Source organism: Pezoporus wallicus, unplaced genomic scaffold, assembly GCF_028554395.1.
Source record: "Pezoporus wallicus isolate ANWC-B61680 ecotype Strahan unplaced genomic scaffold, APGP_CSIRO_Pwel_v1 contig_2908, whole genome shotgun sequence".
In the NCBI taxonomy this organism is placed as follows: domain Eukaryota; kingdom Metazoa; phylum Chordata; class Aves; order Psittaciformes; family Psittacidae; genus Pezoporus; species Pezoporus wallicus.
Window position 1 is genome coordinate 4,741,820 of NW_026642179.1, and position 12,823 is coordinate 4,754,642.

At 37.7% G+C, this 12,823-nt stretch overlaps 1 protein-coding gene across 3 annotated transcripts in view; it reads right to left on the reverse strand.

The window, feature by feature from the left end:
* Positions 1 to 12,823, reverse strand: part of ERC1 (ELKS/RAB6-interacting/CAST family member 1) — a 290,910-nt gene that overhangs the window by 111,781 nt on the left and 166,306 nt on the right. For all 3 annotated transcript variants that reach the window (XM_057428028.1, XM_057428027.1, XM_057428029.1), the window contains one exon: positions 2,363 to 2,494. In XM_057428028.1, the coding sequence (XP_057284011.1) occupies positions 2,363 to 2,494 (132 nt within the window). The remainder of the gene's footprint in view (positions 1 to 2,362; positions 2,495 to 12,823) is intronic.

A 12,823-nucleotide genomic window follows, 5' to 3' on the forward strand; every position in this document is an offset into this window, starting at 1 on the left:
TTCCCACAAATCTTACTCCTCTTGGATCTCTTCCTCTCCTCTCAATCTCTCTCACTGATGCTTATGGCTTATTGAGCCTCAGACTCCACATTTCTTTGCCCTGCCTCATCTTTCAGATTGTACACCCAATCTGAACTCTCCATTCACCAGGTATTTCCCTTTCCACCAAGCTCTGACCATTTGACCTCACTGTGTGCCTCTCATCAGGCTTTGATAGTGTATTCTTTTGAAAAGTCTCCTTACTGCCAAATTTGAAATTTGTGCATATTCCCAAAGCATTGTTCTCTTCCCATATTCTTGTTTTAGGATGCCTCATGTATAAATAAAGCTTCACTTTTATAACAACAGTTCGCTGTTTTACTAACCCAGACTTATTTCTTCTATCCATATTAAACCTGCTGCTAACAGCTCACACTGGAGACATCTATGAGGAGCTCATGCTCAAGACAATAAAAAAGAGATCTCCTTTGCATCCTGTGACTGAATCTTCCTTACTAATTCATTTTTTTTCCATCTAGGACAGAACTTCCATATTTTTGTTAAACTTGATAGTATCTTTGACTCAAACTTCTTTAAACTTTATTTTTAAAATCTTGCAGAATTTCTTTTATGGAATATCTCAAATATAAGACTTTTTTGACTGCATCTGTATTACTGAAGTTCTTTGGTAGGATTTCTTCCGTGTTTGGACCTAAGCATAAATCATTCTTGTGCAGGTTGTGCCCATTTGTGAAGTAATCTCCTTGCCTGTAGCTTTGATCATGTTAATGCTACAAGCATACCTCTTTGCTAGTGAATCAAATGTAAGCTACCCATTCTTTGAAAACTGTACTCCACCCCCTTTTCACTTTTAATACTGAGATGACCTGTGACCATCCTCTAGTAAAGGCCCACATTATGTGTGCATAGAATTTGTAAATGTTCATCTTTGTGCTTACTTCCCTAACTTCAGATACTTCTAACCTTTACAAAATTAACACACTCTACCTTCTTCAAAAGTTCCCCCCCAAAAATTCACGAAGCCATATGCATCTTGTTCTGCATTTTTACCATAGACTTCAAAGAGTGAGTTCTATATGCTTCTAGGTGCTCAAAGAATACAGAAATGGCCACTTTGTCTTGTAACAAAGAAATTCAAACATTACGACATCCTAGGCACCAAATCACATACTATTTATTTTCGCATCTCAGCATAGAACCTTCTCCCTTGTGAGCTATGTATTTTCCTTTCAAGGAGATCTAACCTTTGATGTGTTATTTACTACCTGGTTAACTTCTCTGTTTCATGCAATTTTTTAAAGGCTACAAGAACATTGGAAAGAAGGCATTCTTGAAAGTGAATTCCATAACACTGTCTAGGATCTCAGGGTACAGCAACCAGAATTATTCTCAGAATGACTATCAGTGAACAGCTGAGCCTGACTCTAGTCTAAAAAAGAAACAGTTGCTTTCTTCTTCCTGAAAATTGGATTATTACTAACACATTTATATCCTCTTTTTCATTGAAGTCTGTGATATATGTTGGGAAAAACCTCTTAAAATAGTTTAAAGTGCACTTAGTCAGAACTTCTTTTATTTAAATAACTAAGAGAAGATCACGCCATTGCAATGCAACTGCAACCGACCAAATGCTCCTGTTTGCTAATTATGGGCAAGTAAGGAAGAGTGAAAGATATTGAAGAGGCCCACAAAAAGCACAGTAAGAATGCTAGGTTCAGCCTCTCCTTTAAAAATTTTATCAAATTCTCATGGAATTTTATTCACTACTTATGGTATGTTTTCTTAATGATTACTTACATGAGTTAAAATCAGGCACATATATGACCCTTCCGAGCATCTTGTCAGTGGCACAGAATCAGTTGATGCATAGAAGTTTATACCTGAGGCTTCAGCACACAAATATGTATTTTCTGTGTGTATGCTTGGCTCAAGCTAAGGGATTTGTCTCTTTATCCAGTTGTTTTGCAAGTGCAATGAGACCATGGTTCACAAACCCAACTATGCTAATAAAAATCATCATCTTAAAACACTTTCAATGAATAACACAGTGAACCTACGTAAGGATACACATAGGAAGATAGCTTTTACAGGCAAGGCAGATCAGAAGAGTTACTACTTAAAATAGTATTTTAAATCTCAGGATACCTTATATTTCTTTTTAACTTCAAGAAAATATTACCTATGAAATACAACTTATCATGAAGGCTTTGCAGACTTTTTGAGTTGTTACCTAATGTTGGAACAGTGATACAGGATTGTCAAACAAAACCATCTGTGTTTCATGGTAGAGTAGGGAAAATAGTACTTTACTGTCTGGTTACTTTCCTAAGAAGACTCCCAGTGACTTTATAAGATTGCAGACCTGTTTCTCAGCATTCATCCTGGCTGACTCCTCTTGTGCTAGCACCATTTCCCGCTCTGCAGTTATCTGAACACTTTCTCTGAGTGCCTCTTCCAATTCTTCAATCCGATCATCCTTTTTACGTAGATTGTCCTGGAAAATGACGGGAGACCAGGTGAAGATGGCTTGTTTGGAATCACAGCCTTTTAATCAACCATGTTTTATGCCAACCAAAATGTGTTTCTCCCTCCCAAGGTGCAACTGCAGGCAAATTATCTTCGCAGAGAGGAGAGAAAGATGAAGTGATGCAAGAGTAGGAGGAAGATTACAGCAGAGAAGAAGAAAGCTAGCAAAGCAGGACCTGAGAGAAAGAGCGCTTGCCCTCCATGTTGGATATACCAGAGTCCTCTCAGATTATACAGCATAGGGTTGTTGGTAAATAAAAATTAGTAAGCAGTTCCAAAGAAGCACAGAAGCCAGAATTCATGGGAACACAGCAGGCATTGCCCATTTGCTCACACATTCACAAGCAGGTGTGGTAAGAAGGGGAACATTTCACTGCAGTTTGGAATTTGCCATTTCCAAGTTAAGGGGAAGAAAAGTAAACATTAACCCAATAGTCTTCCATTGTTCGGATTAAGTCTTTAAGGAAGTTTTTAATCAAAAATTCTCTAAGAATTATGAAGGATTCACCTGGGCTGTCTGAATCTCAGACATTCAAGTATCAAGACTACCTTAAAATTTATTCTTTGATTAGAAGCATCTTCACAATTGCAAGTTCAGATGTCCCACATATATTCAAACAGTATGGAAGAAAACCGTATTGCTCCTCAGAAAACATACTGTTTTACTGGTTTATGTAACAGTGTAACTTAGAAAAAATATATACAAAATGGTATTTGTAAAGAAGATCCTCCTTACTTTAATACTGCTAGGAAAATAAATGTGTATCTCCTGCTTCTGCTGTAACAGCTTGGACAGAAGCCTACAAAGCAGGCTGTTCTGACATGTATATATGAATTGTCTTGGACCAATAGCTACTTAACAAATCTATCAGAAATGAGCAGCTTGATGGAAGACTTCTGCATTTCTTGACTTGCAGATTGGCTTAGATCATCGGATTCAGATGAGATATTAATGCATGTTTAAGTTACCACATGGGCTTTTTAGCCATCTCAGCAGTAGTGGAAGAATAAAAAATGTTTCTCTTTGTTTCTTGCATTTTGCTTTTTGTCAGATTTACCTCTCTCTTTGTCTTCTGACCTTTTGTATTTAGGATTGAAATTTTCCACTGTTTCACTGAAAGTGTTTCACACCATATAAAGAATAAGGAAAAAGATGACTGACTTGGAAAAAAATTGACCTTGCAACCTTCATAATGCAAGAATTAGTCACTGGAGTTTAAAGAATGAACCTGACTTACTCCTTAATTCCTGCTTTCAAGAACTTAGGATATATCACCAAGGATACCTGTTACAGGAACACCATTTCTGGCAGTCTTAAAACTGCCACTTTCAATGAGAGTGCTCCAACAGAGATGCAAAGCTTTGTATCAGACCAGTGCAAGACCCCTGGCACCACTGCCTTTGCACAGAGAAAGGACTGTATTCAACCACTAAGCACAGGTGACAGTATTTGTTAGGCTTTGCAGGCATACTGATGGTTACTTTCCAAAATGGATTCACAGGGCAAGTAATTGCTGATTTCCAAAGAAACAAACCGAGAGATAAATTTCTAAAATAGGAGTTGCAGAACATGTTTTAATACTATTTGAATCTTTCTGAAACACTGAGAATATCTTCCACAACTACTTTATGGTTATGAGTAGCTTAACTGAAGATTCATACAAAAGATGAATAACAAGTTTACAGAAAACCTCAGAATATTAACTGTTGCCAGACATGAAAAATATTTACTTGCTTATCTGCATTACACAATAAATATTGATTGTGCCTCTTGATATATTATTCACAGATTGCCAAGTATGGAAGTGTAGCTCTCCACTTCAAACAACAGAAGTGGGAATGCTTCATTTGAACAGTTACATGTAAAATGGAAAGTGCTTTAAAATAAGATTGCAGAATAAAACATTCTAACACATAAGGTAAGAGGTGAATTTGATATTGTATTAATACCATATAGTGCTCAATTCAGACACGTGAACTCTTGAAGGACAGGAGGAAGAGCAATTGGTGATACCAAAACTGATCAAGACAGTGACATATAAAATGCACTTGAAAAAAGAAATAAATCTATATCCATATAGAATTATTTTTCCAAAAATAATAGATGAACTTATACATGGTAGATGGTTGCAAGTTAAAATACTCCAGTGTTGACTACAACCAGCTACCTAGAAACAAGGATCTTTTATGTTCAGCCTAATACTAACAACCCACCCAGTAAGGAGACATCAGTTACAAGTTTTCACTTTGTCTCAGACAAACCTAGTTAAAAGACATGCAAGTTTACTCTTGTAAAGGCGTCACCTTACAAAAGCATAGCGATGCGATGCCTGTCGGGAGCAGGAAATAGTTGCATGGCCAGGTAGCACCTCCACTGGTGCAGAATAGTTTCAAAGCTATTCTTTTAAATAATTGCTTTGTTTCCAGCTTTTTGATTCATAACTAATTGATCAGCATGTGAATAATTCTTCTTTAAAAGACAAACTGTTTCAATCAAAACATACTAATTAGAAAAAAACTAAATAAAAGTGAACCAGCATTTGCCTTTTAACCTACCAGCATGTTTTTTGAGTTGTTTGGCTCTAACTCTCAAAACATGTCAGACTCACACTGACCTTCAACCCATGCTGCTGCTTTCCTCTTTTTAGTTACATGAAGTGTTCTATCTTTATTGGGATAAATATGCTTTAAACTCTGGAGAAAAACTTCTGTTAATTGTAACTACAGTTACGACAGCTTTTTTTCCTGCAGTGACTGATCCTCTGAAGCAGTGGACTAGAGTACAACTTGAGTTGCTTCATACATATATATATCAGAATGTGACACTGAGGGCAAATTTATCTTCCTGTATTTTGATAAAACTGTAGAATAATAAACGCTGGCAGTCTCCTTTCATGAAGCTTACACAGAGAAAGAAAATAAATAAATATTACTTACCTGTACAGTAACTGGATTCTTCAAGATATATTACCTAACCAAGTATCTCTGTGACCCTCCCTTCTTCTCCTCCCAAGTCCAATATGCATGAGATTGCACAGCAGAGATGGAATTAAACTGGGATAGAGGAGAGAGCCCTGCCTTTATGCTCACTGGTGGCAGCACAAAGAAAATGAAAACCCCATCTGATACTATAGGAGTGCCAAGAGTTCAGGAACAATAAAAATTTTTGCTACCTATCCTATGACCCCATAGCAAAACTCATTCCAATACGTCTGTCTGACTGCCTGAAAGGAATAGGAGGTGCGACTGACGCACATTTCTGGTCTTTTTCTTCCACTTCAGGAAGGAAGTGGTAGGATGTCCAAGTGATACATGTTAAAAGGAAGTATCAGTTTAATCTATCCTGCATTCATGTGATGTGTAATCTGTCATGAAGTTCTATGGAAGTGCACGAAAGAAGATATATGTTTTCACCGAGGCGTTTAGGTTCAATGAAATCTGAGGTATCCTGGCAAACTTCTTCATAACTGGGTGTTTAACTAGACTCAGAAAGGTTTTTATGGCCTAATTGCATTCTTTGAAATGGAATTAAGGTAGATTTCTTTAGTTAACTCTTGGGGAAGATTAGTAACAGTTTGAGAAGGCAGTGAAATGCTTAACTGCTAAAAATATTTCTAGGACTAACCAATCGCATAGGCAGAGAAACATCATTTTCATATAACCCTGTAATTAACGCACTCGCACATTTTAGCTGGGTGCTTTCATAAACCAGAAAGGAAGAACACAGTACTGGAAGCATTTCAAACTAGGAATAAATTATTTCTTAAACAGTGACATCATTACAACATTACAAGCACTTATTCCTATGAATTACTGCTCTTCATTATCATGTATGTCCTCAAAAAGCCACAACCCAGATAAAAACCCCAATGATAATGATCTCAGTCCATTCTAGATGGAATAAAACTCTCCCTAGAAAGAAAAATCCTGCTTTGTGAACTGACCTTCCTAAGTAAGTGGAACCTGGGAACTCAGGACTGTCAGCTGCCTCAAGTACTACTTAAAGCTTCCTCCTGGATACAAACTGTCATTTAGTTATTGACACAACAAATTCTTCACCAACATTTGGAGGCAGGCCATCTACAAATGTTAGGAATTTTCTGGTTAAAAAACACAAGGACCTGATCTCTACAGATCTCTGCAGCTCTAAAGTGCATGCTGGCTGACTAATAGGAAAAATTTAAATCTTACCAAGTTTCTCCCATAAAGTTCCCTGGCTTCCTGTCTTTGCCCGTAACCAGCAGGGGCACCAAATGTGAAAAAGGAAAAATTGGTTCTGCTGTAGTCAGCTCATTACTGAGGACTTCTGGCTTGTCATCTTAGGAGTCTACTAAAAGATGCCAAAACACTTTCACTAAATTATGGAAGGTGGGTTTCTGCAGTGCTGGTTAAAGTACTGCACTGCTGAACCCAGAAGGAAAGATGTTGTACCAAAATGAGAAGGCTACTCTTCAGAAGATGCCAATTGATGAAAATAAATGGATTTGTTAATTAATCTCTGCTTTTCTCTGAAAAATACTTGCAAAAACCTGCAGACCTTTTTAAAAAGGTCTTTAAGACCTGTAAGAGAATATACAATGTGAAGGTACTAAAAATTACAGTTTCATTTGATTTCAGAAGCAATCATAGGGCCTTAAAACTTAGGTGAGGCTTCTACATTCAGCTCTATCAACTACATGCAAAAGTCTTTGTACAAGAAGAACATGCCAAATTGGCACTTGTAAATACCTCTTACACTGATGAGACAATACTTCAACTTAATAGGTTTTCAAGAGTATACAGTGGGTAAATGTAGGCCATGGTACGTAACTTGAATGGTAGTTATCACAGAATCTAGCTCAAGAAGACTGTTTGGGGTCCCTGTGCAACTCATTCAAAGGACATGCCCATGGTGGATGGTTTCGCCCTCTGTATTCATTACCATTTCCTGAAGAAAATGGCAATAAAATACCCCACAGCATGCTGTCTTGAAAAACAGAATTGAAGACTACTTTATAAATTCCTGAAGAAGGAAATGCCTTTAGGGTAGTGTATGGCTTGGTGCCAAGATGTAGCATGAGCCTCAAACAAAGATCAAATACTAGAGATACTGATAATAAAACCAAAGTAACAGAGATGCAAACTACCATGTAAACAGCTGCTACTATATATATATATATATATTGCTGGGCAAAACCAGGAGAGTTTATATAATAACCACAAATACTAATGCTAGTATCATCAATGTTGCATACAGCTGAGTTGATGCCCTCAGCTGGCAAAAGAACTTCAGTATCAGGGGTTACCTGTGATGGGGAAAGCTCTCTCTGTCTAAGCAGAAGCTGAGTATATCCAGTATTAGGTTTATATGAAGTCCCTGTATCTCACTGAGTGAGCCAAAGAGGGGTTTTTTCAAATACATGAAAAGCATATGTACTTATCATAAGTTCCTGAATGAAAGGAACAGTCTAAGAGCTGAAAAGACAGAAACTGACAAGCAGGAGCTCTGTCACTAATGTTTTCTCATCTTTGGAGAGATCAGACCCAAGATGCATGACGGCTATCTCATCATGTCAACATCTGGAAAATTGCACCTGCCAAGTAAGACACATGGATTGGAATTAAAGCCTGACAAGTTGTATAAATGCAGAAAAATAACAACATGTGACAATGAAATAAAACTGCAGTAGAAGAATTTCATTTCACTAGGAGTTGAGAGGGAAGTGCAACAAAGCTGGCCATAGCACTGCTTATGCCACATTGAAAACATGAGGGACAGCAGGGGGTGATGAGTACATTCTCCTGAGAGTACCACAATGGAAAAAGAGAAGATGTGTACACCCAGGCTATGTGTGCACTGGAGGATCATCAGTTGCAGAAACAACAAAATGGATAAAAATTATTTCTAGACATGCTAAATTGAACAAGTGCATTAAAATTAGCACAGAGGAAAAAAAAAAATCATAAGGAAACCAACAGTTCATGAGAAATGGCCAGTGAATTTTTCTTTTGAAATAGAAAGGCAGGAAATGGGGTGGTGTTTGGATGGCACTGTCCCTTGAATATCATTGCTGTAGGTTAGGACAACACTCAGGAGTAATTCAGGACTAAAAATGATGCTGCTAACAAAAATATTTGCTCCTGTGTACATGGGAAGGATGCACACTTTAAAAGTTACCTGTATGGACATTAACTTAAATGAAAATCACAAAATGTGCTCAAGTACAGACGTTTATAAAATAGAAAGAGTAAAAACAGGGAGGCAGCTGCTCTACCCTGCACAAAGTCCTCATAGCTACCTACCCCATAAAGGAAGAAAGAAAAAACCCCACACAAATTGTAAAATATGTCTGTAAAGTAACATGACAAATTTCTGATGGGAAACATACTGGTACCAAGATTAGTTACATAAAACCTAACCGAAGCAGTGAGCATCAGTTAAAAAAAAAAAAAAAGCTTGTCTTTAGTTGCTAAGAAAATCAACATAGAATCAATTCATCCATCTGAAGTTATGTGAAATCATTTATGTTCTTAAACATACAGGTCTGTTGTGGTTTAAAACCAGGCAGAGGGCTTGTTACTCACTTCACCCCCTTCTTGCCCTCCCCCTACTCCTGGAGGGACAGAGAGGAGAATCAAAAAGAATACAACTCCCCTGGGTTGAGATAAGAACAGTTTAGTAACTAAGGTATAACACAAGTCACTACTGCTACCACCAATAATAATAATGATAAAGGAAATAACAAGGGAAGAGAATACAACACCTCACCACCAGTCGACCGATAACTTGCCCCCCCCCCCCCCCAGCCCGACCCAGCTCTGACCGATGCCTCCTCCAACCCTGCAGTCCCAGCCCTTCGGGGTAACTCCCAGTTACATCCTGGGCATGACATGCTGTCGTATGGAATAGGGTTAGCTTGGGTCAGGTGTCCTGTCTCTGCTTCCTCCTGGCTTCCCCTCCTCCCTGGCAGAGCATGAGGCTCACAAAGTCCTTGGCCAAACCAAAACACCCTTGTTATCAGCTCTGTTCCCAGGCCAGAAGTCAAAACACTGCACTGCACCAGCTACCGAGGAGAAAAATGACTGCTACTGCTGAACCCAGGACAAGGTCACAAAGAAGTAGCAAAAAAATACAAAGAAATTGCAATCCTACACAATAGCATTAGCAGTGAATGACAGTTAAAACTAAAAGGAATAATTTTGAGGTATGTCAAGATGTAAATTACATTCCATATGTGAAACGCGTATAATCCTAAGGGCAAAATGTGCATGCACTTGTCCCTAAAACATATTTACATGGGAAAAAAATCACCCAAACACATTAAAATTGGAAAATTTTATGTTACCACCCAGGTGTGTTACTTTCAAAAAGTGTTTCCACAATATACAGCAGTTTTGTTCAACATCTGGAGCAACCTAAAATACACAGGGCTTGTGGTAATGGTAAGAAAGGATCCTAACTGATACTAGCTGAATTATGCCCATCATAAAGCCCTGTAATTTCTATTACCTTCTCTGCTATTGAAGAGGAATTCCACTGCAATCTAGATTATTTATACATTTCTTGAGGGAGAACAAAGAAAAAGAAGAAAAGGACATTTTTAGACACTATTACACAGGCCTAAAAGGGAAAAGCAAAACTGATTATTCCTATGAGAAACTGGCAACGTTTCTTCCTGATAGCTGCCATGTTTTTGACACTTCTTTCCTGTTACTCTAAGCTTGGCGCTTCCAACACAGCAATCAGTTAGGTATGTTGGTTTTGTACAGGCACTTTTCATCAGTAACAGTACAGACACAGTAAAGTACCTTGCCAATACTAACAACCAGGTTTACCATTTAGCAGCTCACACAGGGTGCCAACAGCTTTAACATTTTGCTTCAGCTGTTGCAAATTACCACATTTGTATTTTTAAAAAGCTACAGGGACTAAACTTCTATCTAACCACACTGGGTCACTGCATGGACTATTGGAATAAGACCAAAGGCTGACAATACAGTTGTGAAAATGCTCTGAAGTGAGTAAAAGCATGTAATTGTTATGGGGGCTTGTGGTTTTTCTTTGTCTGCTAGTTGTCTATTTTATTTTATTTTATTGTATTTTTTTTTAGTTATGTTATTTTATTTTATTTTACGGGGTGGTTTTTGAGAGGCTAATAGGGAAAATGCTACTGTAAAAGGATTTCTTCCTCACACATAAATCAGTACTATGACTCAAGACTCCTAAATTGATACGGGATTACAGCAAATAAAAAAAAAATAGTGGCAGTTTTAACTAACTGCACTATTAATATGAAGCTCGAACCCACACATTACTCCCTTGATACAGGCCTAGTCCGCTGAACTCTCCTTGCCAATGTCAGCCCTGTCATCATCATTGTACTAATACATCACATAGTTGTAAGACCTACCTTTCTTTGCTCATTTTCAATCATTCAGCAAAAAAAGAGCAGAGAAGCAGCATGCATGGACAGCCAGCTATAAAAGCTCACGTCTTCCCTCTCTTTCATAGCTGAACGTATGACAAAATTTGCTAGTGAGACACCACCACTGAGGAAATGTTTACTCAGCAGTTAATGCCATTGAATCTCGCCCGCTCTCAGTTTTGAAGGGAATTCCTGCAGTCACCTCTGGTCTCATACATTTATTTTAGTCTTTGATGCCTCTTTCTTAATTTTCATCATAGTAGAGCAGCTATTATATTTGTGCTAGCAACTGCTGCCTTTAACCATCAGTTCAGGAATAAGACTAACAGTCTAGCAAGATGCTATTGATAAACACTATGCATTTACTTAATGTAAAAAATGCCCAACATTATTACTTTTACTCATGCAGATGTACCCGCATCTCCCCAACTTCAAACTAGAGATCATCAAACCAATTTCATGTCACAGTCAAATTATCGCTGTTTCTCACACCATCTGGGAACACTCCAACCCACCCGCAATCCTTCTGGAAGCCAGCTGGATTCAGCTACTAACAAAATACACACATATTAATTTAGCAAAATGTTTTACTTAAAAGATTAAAAACAGGTTTCTGTTATCAATTCCTTTACAGTAAATACACAGATCAGCCTTACCACTGTATCTAAAGTGTAAAGATACATTCGAATACAAGAAATAAATATGTTTATGACTTGGATACAATAATAGAAACTTAAAAAAAATCACTAAGAAAGAATCAGGACAAATGGAATGACTTAAGTGTGCAGCAGCAGTCAATTCATATGCATGCATGGAACATGAAACCTAATAGAAAAAAATCGTAAGAACAGAATACTGAAAAGCAAAAGTTAAAGTTAGGCATTTAGATATTAACACCATCAGAAAACAGTTTAAAAGTACTGCAATGAAGTATCTGAAATAAAAGCTTCCTGTTGGTGTATTTTCAGTGTTGCACTGACAGTAGCATTTAAACAGGCAACACAGAATTGCAGCTTTCACAAAAATAACCGTTTCAATTCACAGGCATAGAAGCCAAAAGGACAAGAAAGCGTAAACTCTTAACATTCTGAGAGATTCTCACTTCTTTATATGAAACTCCAATTGTTTCTATAAAAGCCTGAACTAGCTCAGAAGAGAAAAGTAGTTACTGTTTTTCTTTAGCCCTACATATTCCAAAATTATAATCTATTGTTCTCAGCCTGTAAAGCTGGAAAAAGTACTCCCCGGCCCTTGTCCTCACTCATTTCTTTTCATGTTCAAGTGTTTAAATCTATTTAATATCTGTTGAAATAGAAGTTTCTCCTTATGCTTACTATTTTCTTCCTTTTTTTTTTACCTCTTCTGCTTTTGCCATATCTTCTCTGTGGTGAATGGCCCACATCATTACGCATTATTCAAGAGGTGAATGTGCTACTGATGTGTACAGTGGGACAGCAGTATTTTCTGTTTTGTTGTTTAATATTTCTTAATATTTTTTTTAATAGTTCTGCTAACCAATAATATTTTCATGAAAATACTTATTTTAATTCCAAGACTGTTTTACTATGGTAACATAGCTAGAACAAAACCCATCATCAAACCAGCAACTAAACCAACGCAATGTCCTACAAAGAATTTGTCATAGAATCATAGAATGGCTTGGGTTGGAAGTTGGAAGGGATCCTAAAGATCATCCAGATCCAACCCCCTGCCATGGGCAGGGGCATCTTCCACTACACCAGGCTGCTCAAGGCCCCGTTCAACCTGGCTTTGAACACAGCCAGGGATGGGGCAGACACAGCTTCTCTGGGCCCCTTGTGCCACTGCCTCACCACCCTCATAGTGAAGAACTTCTTCCTAATATCTAATCTAAATCTACCCTCTTTCAGTGT